We start from the raw sequence: 12329 nt of genomic DNA on the forward strand, positions 1-12329 counted from the left end.
TTCTTTTAGGTTTTTTATAAGAAATACTATGTGTTTTAGTCTTTTAACTTTAAATTTATGATGTTTTCATATATTGTATCATTGAATTATACTTTTATGTTTTAATATTTACATTGTTTATATTGTTTATATTGTTTTTTTTTGCTATGTTTGAATTGTTTTTATATTTCTTATTTTTTGAATTGTTGTATTTTTATGCTTTGAAAATGTATTGTGAAGTTAGAACTTTTTTTTTAATGTTTTATGAAGATTTAATTTACTGCATTCAAATTTACTCAAAAAAAAAAAAAAAAATTACTGCATTCTAAATAAAATTATAATAAATTAAATATATAAAAAATCTATGCGTGGTGGGATGGATACCCATGGGTATCCACTAGAACAGGGTGGGAAAACAACCCCCCCCCCCCCCCCCCAACCCCAACAAAAAGCAGCCTTTTAGCTTTGCCTCTCTAAGGTGGTGCTATGGTGGTGGATCGTGGGTTAAGGTGGTGTTGTGGTAGTGGGTCAGGTTTGGTGGTTGATGGTGCTATGGTGGTGGGTTGTGGTTGGTGGCTGTGCTGTGGTGATGGTGGTTGATTTGGTTTGTGGTGGTGGTGATTGATTTTGGGTCATGGGTTTAGTGGTTGTGGGTTGAAGAGAGGGAGAAGAGAGAGACAGAAAAGAAGAGAGAGAAATAATAAATAAATGAATAGTGTTTAATTTTGTTATGAAAAATAAAAGCATTGATGTAGGGGAGTTGTGAAATGGTGAGTTAAAATAGATAAAATAGCTTTTTTTTTTTAGTGCCAAAAGCCAAAATTTTAAAACCATAAACTAATTGGTATCTTAATCTGATGATAAAAAGTTATTATCAAAAGCGGACGTCATAGGTTATGAAACTCACCAAAAAAAAAAAAAAAAAAAGACTACTAGCCAGCAAGTTGTTGAAGCTATTTGAGGGATGGAAACTGGTCGTATAGAGTGATTACCATTAATTCTTGCTTTAAATGTTCTATCATCTATGATTAGCATTAAACACCTTTATGGCCAGCACAAAAAGGAGAAAGATGGTCACCCTACGGAAAATGTTTTCTTGCTTTAAACACTTTTTTTTTCGAGATAGTTACTTGCACCAATTAACAGTAAAAAATGGTAACCATATATACATGTGCATTACAATCAATATATGGTTTGATTGGCCAAAGGCCTTGTAGTAGAATTGGCACCTCTCCATGCACAAAGTGCTTGGGGGTCTAGGGAGAAAAGGGTTCAAGCTACAGGATTAGCAATATGTTGTAATTATTTCTCAAAAAAAAAAAAATGGTCTGATTGTCAAAATTGGGTTAAACACTTTTTTTTTTTTTTTTTTTTTCGAGATAGTTGCTTGTACCAATTAATAGTAAAAAATGGTAACCATATATACATGTGCATTACAAATCAATATATGGTTTGATTGGCCAAAGGCCTTGTAGTAGAATTGGCACCTCTCCATGCACAAGGTGCTTGGGGGTCTAGGGAGAAAGGGTTCAAGCTACAGGATTAGCAATATGTTGTAATTATTTCTCCAAAAAAAAAAAAAATGGTCTGATTGTCAAAATTGGGTTAAACAATTTTTTTTTTGAGATAGTTACTTGTACCAATTAACAGTAAAAAATGGTAACCATATATACATGTGCATTACAAATCAATATATGGTTTGATTGGCCAAAGGCCTTGTAGTAGAATTGGCACCTCTCCATGCACAAAGTGCTTGGAGGTCTAAGGAGAAAAGGGTTCAAGCTACAGGATTAGCAATATGATATAATTATTTCTCAAAAAAAAAAAAATGTTCTGATTGTCAAAATTGGGTTCGTAAAGTCTTTCCCTAATTGCCAAAATGATGATGATATATGTTGACTTCAAACTATCGATAACGATAATGAGCTAGTACATTGAAAGAAGCCAAGAAATTTTTTACTCATTTCCTGAAAGTAAGAAAATTCTAACTTACTCATAAAAAAAAAAAAAAAAAAAGAAGAAGAAGAAGAAGAAGAAAAAAAAAAAAAAAAAAAATTGATACAGGTCTGCTATGATTTTTTTTTTTTTAACAGGTCCCATGAAATTAGTCCCCCTTACGAAAAAAACCTATTTTTCAAGTGATTCCTTGTCTCAATTTATACATCTTTTTGTATATCTCAAAATCAAGATATATATATATATATATATCATCTATTAAGGCAGAAGTTATTGATCAATTACCATGAATTAAAACAGTATTAGACTTAGAACATGGTTTGTAAATATTCACAAAAGTCAACATTTTTCACCTAATATTAAACATAATTATTTGTTTTATAGATAAATAACGAGGGAGGAGGAGATGGGTTCGAACCCAAACAAACATGATATACCACAAAAATATTAAAGAGGTAGCTAGTCAATTACCAGAAGTAAATGTTTGATATCGAGGAGGCGTAGCTCTGAATTATCTTCTTCAATGAGACTGAGGAGTGAATCTAGTACATGGTTGCTTACTTTAGAACCCTCTGATGAAGCTCTTAATTGAAGTCGTTGATTGAAGATACCATCAAATATCCCAAATAATTTTGTGAAATATATGCTTGTCCTTTTGCGTACACCTTGGGGGTCAATCAAACGAAGTGCTGGGAAATAATCAGCAATATTTGGCCTTCCAGCTTCATCGGCTACACCACACACAAGGTCCCGGAACTCTTGGGACAAATTGGAGTCATATTGGGCCAAGTCCATAGAGAAAAAAGTGTTTGATATTGAATTAAGAACTGTTGTGAACACTAATCGACCAATATCAATGGGTGCACCACTTTTGCAACTTTGGTTAACATGGTCAATTAGTTCATGTACCTTTGTTTGTCGAAGGGCTTGTGTGGCATCAAGACGTTGTGTATCAAATATTTGGGTTGCACAAGCTTTCCTAAGGTTCTTCCATTTTGAATTTGTGGGCAACCACCCCATTGAAAATTTATGGTGGTCAAATACATGTGCCATATTGTATGCAGGCTGAACAAGTCTCTCTATGGCCTTAAACAAGCCTCAAGACAATGGTTCTCAAAGTTTTCAAGCACACTAATTCAGCTTGGGTTCATTCAGTCTAAGGCAGACTATTCACTCTTTACCAGGCAACAAGGAGATTCATTCATTGTTTTGTTAGTATATGTTGATGATGTGCTCATAGCCAGCAATGATAAGGAGCAGGTTGATCTGTTTAAGGTGATGCTGAATTAGAAATTTCAATTAAAGGACTTGGGTGCATTAAGATATTTCCTTGGTTTGGAAGTAGCTAGGACAGAAAAAGGCATCTCCTTGTGTCAAAGGAAGTATGCTCTTGAGGTTTTAGAAGATGCAGGGATTCTTGGATGCAAACCTGTCAAAATTCCTATGGATGCGAATCTCAAACTCAGCAAACATGAAGGTTTATTACTTGATGACCCAGGGCAGTATAGAAGATTGGTGGGAAGGCTACTATACTTAAGCATCACTAGACCAGATATTACATTTGCAGTTCACAAGTTAAGCCAATTTATGGCTAAACCAAGAAAACCACACCTTGAAGCAGCACTGAAGATTCTGCAGTACTTGAAAAATGAACCTGGCAGAGGTATTTTCTTCTCAGCCAAATCAGAGTTGCATGTGAAAGGTTTTATAGATTCAGACTGGGCTTCATGTCCAGATACCAGAAAGTTAGTCACTGGATATTGTATATTCATTGGAGATTCTTTAGTTTCCTGGAAATCAAAGAAACAGTCTACTATTTCCAGATCCTCTGCAGAAGCAGAATACAGGGCAATGGCAGTTTCCACTTGTGAAATAGTTTGGATTCTCTATTTGCTAAAGGATCTTCAGGTTAATCACAGTAGAGAAGCATTGCTGTTCTGTGATAGCTAGGCAGCTCTCCACATAGGTTCTAACCCCGTTTTCCATGAACGAACGAAGCATATAGAAATTGATTGTCATGTTGTGAGGAATAAAGTGTTGGAGAAGGTTGTTAAGCTTATTCATGTTAGAACTCAGTCCCAATTAGCAGACCTGCTTACTAAGGCCTTGAGTCATAAACAGTTTTCAGAACTCTTATCCAAGATGGGACTTATCAACATTTATCAACCTAAAGTCCATCTTGAGGGGGAGTATCAAGATCAAGACAGTTTATGTAAGCATGGAGATCAAAAGAAGCAAGACTTAACATGCACAGCAGATGTCCAAGATGAAATATCTGAAGCTAAAGCTGTTGTAGTTTAGTAGTTACATTTGTATCATAGTAGAATACGACTTGTAGCTTTTGTTTAGTTTCTGTTATAAGTGTTGACACGTGAGTAGGAAATAAGGCACACATGAGAGAGGTTGTTATTCTGTTATTAAGCTTAACAGCCTCTGTTATTCGTTCTTAGTGAAACTAATGGTGTATATAAGGCATAAACTAAATTAATAAGATTCAATTCAGTTTTCCCAAATTCTATTTCTCTCATATATCTGGGATGCTTCGGCTAGAGAAAGCTTGGTCATTTTTTTGAAGTGCTTCTTTAGCTAAGTTTGGAGAGGAAATGACTATTGTTGTTATGCTCCCAAGCTTGAGAGTCATTAAGGGTCCATAAGTTCTGGAGAGCTTTGCAAGAGCTTGGTGGGGTAAGTTGCTAAGTTGCAAGATGTTTCCAATGATTGGAAAAGGCTTGGGGCCTGGGGGGAGAGTTTGGCTTGCTAGTTTGAAGGTCAGCAAACGAATTGATGCCCACACAAAGGGAACTATCAGCAAAAATACTAGGTAGTAGTCCATCGTTAACTCAAAGTTGGTTTGTATTTCTTGTGTGGGGCACTAGAAAGTGGTGGATGTTCATCCAGATTCCAGAAGAAGAAAGCTAGGGGTGTGCCTCAAATTCATTGTGGATTAGAACAAGATTCGGATACAAAAGACAACTAAAGCGGCCGAATATAAAGTCGGCCATTGGTTTAAGAGCCTATTTCGTTTTTATTAGAAATTTGGACTTTGCTAGCTGGCGAAGTTTTGGCTGTTGATGGAATCTAATAAATTGTTTAATTAAAGGTATAATCGTATTTTTTTTTTATGAGATTTATTAGGTCAAGTATTCCAATTATATTTTATAATCCAATCTACGGCAAATCCTATTTCTATAGTCTCTATTTATAATTTATACCATGATTTTCTTCTTAAAAAAAAAAAATTATACTATGACAAAAGTTTATTGTAACTAATTACACTCAGAATATAAAAGATGTAGCAACCTAATTATACTTTATATTTTAGTGAAATTCGGTGTTTAAACCGTGATTGTAGGGGATCTTGATTATATTATGATCTTTTTGGAGTAATTTAAAGTATGTTTCAATTGGTACTAGTACGCTGGCCATTTTGATGTAAGATATATATATATATATAATAGGGGATCTTGATTATATTATGATCTTTTTGGAGTAATTTAAAGTATGTTTCAATTGGTACTAGTACGCTGGCCATTTTGATGTAAGATATATATATATATATATATATAATATAATATAATATAACTTTATAAACAATCAAGTTTTTATAAATAAATCAAAGATTATAATTTGTTAATTAGTTTATTTTAAGCGAAACAATATTACCAAAAATTTGTAAAAAGATAATACTATTCTCATTGGAAACTTAATTATCAACAATTTCAAAGTGTGGGTGTGAAAAACAGTCACCAAAAGAAAAAGGTGATGAAGGATGACTTGCACAATTAATTTATAAAGAGAAAAAGGGAAAAATATTCAACAATGGGAGATCTTAACAGCAGACTGAAAGATAAGAGAGGCTAAGGAAGGCTTTTATTGATATAGAAACAAGTTTCTCGAGGTGCATTGGATAAGATCAAAAGACCAAAAACTCTTAGACATATTCACTGGCTACAACTTTCTCTCTGTTGTTCTTCTCTAAAATTCTTCTCTTAATTTTACTGAACCCCTCAACCTATTGTACCTCTCCTCCTTTTATAGACATTTTCCCCTTACTTCTCTTCCCAACTAGCCTGTTCCTAGCTGGATTTGGGGGATATTTATCCCATCAATTCTGCTCTGCAACTCTTTTATCATGAAATAGGACTTTTGGGGCTGTTTTCATTGTTTAGGCTAGTTAATTAGCATTTAATGTGACAAAGATTAGGTGAAAACATTTCATTAATGCGGAAGTGACTGCTCTAGTGGTCCTTATCTCTTCATAGCGTTTCTTGAGGTGAGTTTGATGGAAGGTGGCGTCTCGGTCTAGAGGGGAACTGGTCACCTGTGGTTCCTTGCTTATCTGCAAAGGCTTTACTTATCACCTCGGTAGTGGACCTTAGTAATGGAAGTCCACCCATTCCTCCATGGGATCCACTTTGGGGAGTTATCTTTTATTCCTTGGGCCTCTATATTCATATTCATATCTTTGGGCCGAACCCATCTTTTAAGAAATGATCTGTTGGGCTTTTGGCTCTTAGCCTGAGCTCATGTTCATCCCCACATAATTTTTTTTTAAAGAAGTCTTATTATTTATTTTGAATTAGTTTTAATATATTATAATTTTTGGGTTTTAATAAAAATTTGATAGTATCACATATATTGAATTAATTTTAGTATATTATAATTTTCGATTAAACACAGAAAAATTCATAGATATTGTTGGACTAATAACAAACATCGAAGTTACAAGGATCTAGTGGGGATAGCTCAGAGAGGCTCTGCCTTATGTAAAGTAAGCCCAAACATCTCACCCAAGTCCATGTCTTCTGGCTTCATCTCATTAGGAAGTTTCCAAGCAAAGTGGTGAACAAGAGAAGCCAAGATCAAGGGCACCATTCGGTTAGCTAATGGCAATCCAGGACATATTCTTCTTCCAGCTCCAAAGGGAATTAGTTCAAAATCTTGGCCCTTAAACTCAATTGCATGCTCTAAAAACCTTTCAGGCATAAATAAATTTGAGTTTGGCCATATGCTAAAGTCTCTTCCCATTGCCCACACATTTATTAGTATTTGTGCATTTTTGGGCACAATAAAGCCACATATTTCTACGTCTATCATAGCCTTATGGGAAAGTAGAAATGGTGCTGATGGGTGCAATCTTAAGGTTTCTTTCACTATAGCTTGAAGATAATTGAACTTTGTTATGTCTAATTCTTGAATACACCCAGCCTTGCCTAGGACTTCTTCAAGCTCAACTTGGGCTTTTGTCATTTTTTCTGGGTTTTGTAATAACATTGTCATTGCCCATTCCACTGTGCCTGACGTTGTGGCGATTGCCGCATGAAATAAGTCCTGCAACAAAGAAGTGTGAGAGCTAAGTTACTTAAGATTATGGCTTGGGTTATTCTAATCACAACAAATAATATCGAAAATTATAAAAAAAGTTTTGTGTCCTTGACGTTACCATTGGTGTTAAAGGTTAAGGCCCACAAACTAACAAAGATCTTAACTAGGCATTAAGTTGTTGAAACTATATGAGGATGGAAACTGGTCATATAGAGTGATTAACATTCATTCTTGCTTTAAATGTTCTATGAAATTCCCAAATATGTGAATTGTTTGAACACATAAATAACAGACTTTATCATTCTGAAGATAGTTGCACAGGTTGCACCGATTAACATTCTAAAATTATGATCATATACATGTGCATTACAAATCAAATTATGGTTATACTTGGCAAAATGGGGGTCATAAATGTGTTCATGGGGTCATAAATGTCTTTATGTAATTGTCAAGATTATGATGATATATGTTGACTTCAAACTATCGATTACGATGAGGAGCTGCTGTTGGAGTATGTGTTTTAAACTCTTAAACTATGCTTGTGTCCCACATTGGTTAGAGATGAGTTTTCATATATGTTTATAAACCTTTGCACCTTTTAAGTAATAGCTTAAAAGATAATGGGCTAAAGGTGGGAATTGGGCTTGGGTTGGACTTAAAGTTGTTTCTATCTCTCTTGTTCCTTTTTCCCTTCTTTATTTTTCAGCCCATTTTGGTTCTGCCTGTTGGGCATTAAAGCAGCAGCTCGTTGGGCCATTTATTGTGCTGCCTGATGGCTTGCATAGTAACTGTTGGGAGCAGCCCATGCCTTTTTCTTAGTCAGCTTATTAAACCCTACAACACACACTATTCAGTTATCATTTTTTCTTCCTCTTCTCCAGCCGCATATCTCCTTTGTCTTTGCTCTGTTTTGTTGCGCAGAAGTTTCAGCTTCAATTTTTTCTTTTAAATTTTTTATTTATTTATTTATTTATTTTAAGGAAAGGAAAGGGAAGAGTAAGGTTGTTTTTAGTTTTTCTTGCCTGAGTGTGTGATCAACTTGAAGAAATTACTATAATCTAATCTTGGGGGTTGTTCGGCCAAGAGAGCCATTCACACCGAGTTCTACTTCGGGTGGCACGAATCAACCTTTAAAGACAACGCATTTTGCGTGATTCTATAGTTTGTGAGATCTTGGGTGGTTGTTCGGCCAAGAGAGTCATTCACACCCAGGGGCGGCTCTACAGCCAGGCCAGGGGGTTCATTTGAACCCTGGCTTGGCCCCAAAAAAAAAATTATATATAAAATTATTTATTTATTTATTTATTTTTTGTTTTGAGCCTTAAAATAAAATTTTGAACACCTTAACCTTAAATTTTGTTTAAACCCAATTGAAATAAACTTGAAATATGATCATATTAGTGCTATTTTTATAATATTTTCACAATATTTTTATAATAAAAGTTAAGTGACAAGTTGTAATTGACTTTTTATCTAAACCCTTAACTAACATCACTTTTTTAAATACCTTTAATAACTTGCCATCTAAATTTGATTGCATGTTTTGTCAATAGCACTACTATTAAAATTGCTCATTTGTTAAAAAATAAATAAACATTCTCTTTGGACTCTGGCTTACTTTACTATTGATGGTAGAATGAAACTGTTTTTTTCTACACTTTTCTTCTTCATCGACAAAAAATTACACCACTTGTACAACCAATTGATTTGTATTTCCATTTATGATTCTTTTCTCATACTCTCTTTCTCCCTTCTATATCTCTTTCTATCTAATCAAGTAGTTTGGTAAGTGTTCTACAATTTTTTTAGTTCAAAAAGTCTTTTAGTGTTTACTCCAATTTCAAGAGAATGACCACACGTGTGACTAAAAATCCATACACTTCAAAAGCAAAATTTTATATAAGTTACTATTTATTTTCCTTAGTTTAATGTTTACTCTCAGACCAACTCTTAGGTGTGTTACTATTCTTCTTTATCATATATTTTTATTTAACTGATATTACATATGATTATAATAAATTATTATTAATTTGACAAATATTATGATTAGTTATTTATTTATATTTATTTATATGCATTCTATCGTTGTTTTCTTACAGATCTTTAAACTATTAATAATTTTTTAGACTATTTTACAAGATAGTTGTATTGTATACTATTTCAAATACTATGTTAGATTATTATATGTAATATGACAATTGTATATACCAAAAAAAAATTCATTTTATCTTTTACTCCCCACAACAAATCCTAGCTCAAGACACTATTGACCCCCCTAAAAGAAAATCCTGGAGCCGCAACTATTCACACCGAGTTCTACTCCGGGTGGTACGAATCAACTTTTAAAGACAAAGCATTTTGTGTGATTCTATAGTTTGTGAGATCTTTCTAACTCTATCTATTTATTTTTGTCATTGCTAATTTTTTAGGGTTTGTATTGTTGAATCAAAAACTTGTTTATTTAACAAAGATCTTAAAATTCATAATTTACAGAGAAAAAAGAAAAAGAAAAAAGAAATACAAAAAGTTGAAACAGGTCTCGTGAAATTAAAATATATACCTCTTTAAAAGCAAAAGTTGTTAGGACTTAAAACTATATTCCACTGAGAACAAAGTTTATATTCACAAAACTCAAAATTATTTATCAGAAAACTTCTTTGAGCCTACCATTAAATATTATTATTTGTTATTTTTAATAGGTAAATAATGGGAAAGAAAAAAAAAGAAAAAGGAAAAAAAAAAAAAAAAGAGGTGGTTTCAAACCACAATTATAGATTAGTAAAATTACATTTTTTTAAGTAATTTTTTTGAGTAAATTACATATTTGGTCCCTATCTTATATACTATATTTTAATTTGATCCTTAACATTTCAATTGTATTAATTTGGTCTCTAACCTTTTAGTCTCGTGTCAATTTAGTCCCTATTGTTATATCTTAAATGAAAATTGATGACATAACAAATGGACAAAATAAAATTTGTGTATTGTCACATCAACGAAGTCTAATTTATTTATTTATTTTTTTAATTTTGGCCATTAGACGAGTCATTAATTTTCATCCTAAAAATAATGGTAAGGACCAAATTGATGCAACACTGAAAGGACAAGGACCAAATTGACATAATTGAAAGGTTAAGGACTAAATTGAAATATGGTGAATACGATAGGGATCAAATACGTAGTTAACCCTTTTTTTTTTTTTTAGTTATTTTCTTTGAAGCAAAGTTTTAAAGAGGTAGTCAATTACTAGAAGCAAATGTTTGATATCAAAAAGGCTTATCTCTGAATTATCTTCTTCAATGAGATTGAGGAGTGAATCTAGTGTATCGTTGTTTGCTTTAGAACCCTTTGATGAAACTCTTAATTGGAGTCGTTGATTGATGATTCCATCAAAAATCCCCAACAATTTGGAGTAATAAATCCTTGTCCTTTTGCGTACACCTTGCGGGTCAATCAAACGAAGTACAGGGAAATAATCAGCAATATTTGGCCTTCCTGCTTCTTTGGCTAAACCACACACAAGATCCCTGAACTCTTGGGACAAATTTGAGTCATACTGGGCTAAGTCAATAGAGAAAAGTGTGTTTGATATGGAATTAAGGACTGTTGTGAATACAACTCGACCAATATCAATGGGTGTACCACTTTTGCAACTTTGGTTAACCAAGGTTTTCAGACCCGGACCGTTCATTGAACCGTAAAAGGGAGAGGTTCAAGGTTTTTGAGGTTGAACCGAGGTCGAACCGGGGTCGAACCACGATGACGTCATAATTAATTTAATAATTAATTAAAGCCTAAATATAGGTATTAAATTTATAAAACTAGCAAAATTGACTAATATATCTATATATGTGAGGAAAATTTAATGATTTTCAAGCATATATTTAATAATTAAATAAGAAAGTTAATAAAATAAAATAATAACCATGAAAACATTAAAATTTATAATTAATTTTTGAAGTAAAGTTGGATATCTTTGAAGGATTTTAATTATAATTTTTTTTATTCCTTGTAAGAGATGGATAATTTAATTAAGTAGAATAAAATTGTGTTAAGTTGTTGTTTTTATAAAAATAAAAAAAAAAAAAATTTGTTAAAGGGTTGGACCGCACGGTTCTTGACCGGTTCGTACGGTCCAACCCCGGTTTTAGGGGTTCACGGAATTGCCACATATGCCCGGTTCTTTATGCTTAAAAAACCGGTTTTCATCACGGTTCACGGTTTTCACGGTCCGACCTCCCGGTCCGGTCCGGTTCTGAGAACTATAGACTACACTTAGTCATGTTGCTGGCACCCCTGGGTACCTTGACCCCGAGTGAGTATTTTTGTTAATTTATTCATCATCTTCTAATTCATTTTGTTAAACAATAGTAATTATAAGAAGAAGAAAAAAGTATTTATAATCCACAAAAGCATGTGACCATTCTATAAAGAAAATGAAACAAACCTTGTACCAATTAACGACCAATGGAAATAATTTGAGAATTGAACTTGTTATAATGGAAAGTAAAAATAATAATAATAATAACATGCATTGGCTTGCAGGTACTCAATTACATATAAGTTAACTGAGAAAAGTGATGTTTATAGCTTTGGAATTGTTCTTTTGAAGATAATCACAGGTCGACCTGTGATAGAAAGATCCCGTGAAAACACTCACATAAGCCAATGGGTGAGAATCATGATCGATAAAGGAGATATTCAAAATATTGTTGATCCAAGGTTGCATAGAGATTTCAATGCTAACTCTGCTTGGAAAGCTATTGAAATAGCAATGGTTTGTGTGTCTTCCACCTCCACTAAAAGGCCACCCATGAGTGAGGTGGTGGCGAAACTGAAGGAGTGCTTGACATCTGAATTAGCTAAAAGGGAGGATGAATCAAATTATTCTGTTGAAATGGTCAATATGAATATGATTACGGAACTCAACCCATTAGCAAGGTAACTTGTCCTAAGAAGATTGATCTATTGGATCTTGGACTGTTTTAAAAAGGGGAAAATTTTAGGTACAGTTCTTGAAATTCTCTACATTACCTTCCACAATTAGATTCAAACGCAAGATTGCATTG

At 33.3% G+C, this 12329-nt stretch overlaps 1 protein-coding gene and 1 pseudogene across 1 annotated transcript in view; both read right to left on the reverse strand.

Annotated features, from left to right (window-relative positions):
* The window catches only part of LOC112027807 (cytochrome P450 76T24), an 8455-nt gene extending 3564 nt beyond the window's left edge, over positions 1–4891 (reverse strand). Inside the window, 2 exon segments of the mRNA XM_065769412.1 lie at positions 2407–2978; positions 4462–4891. Of these exon segments, the coding sequence (XP_065625484.1) occupies positions 2407–2978; positions 4462–4768 (879 nt within the window). The 5' untranslated portion in view covers positions 4769–4891.
* A 1766-nt stretch (positions 4892–6657) lies between these two features.
* LOC112027805 (cytochrome P450 76T24-like) lies at positions 6658–10951 on the reverse strand (annotated as a pseudogene).
* Positions 10952–12329: the final 1378 nt, after the last annotated feature.

Source organism: Quercus suber, unplaced genomic scaffold, assembly GCF_002906115.3.
Source record: "Quercus suber isolate HL8 unplaced genomic scaffold, Cork oak 2.0 scaffold_1147, whole genome shotgun sequence".
Lineage (NCBI taxonomy): Eukaryota > Viridiplantae > Streptophyta > Magnoliopsida > Fagales > Fagaceae > Quercus > Quercus suber.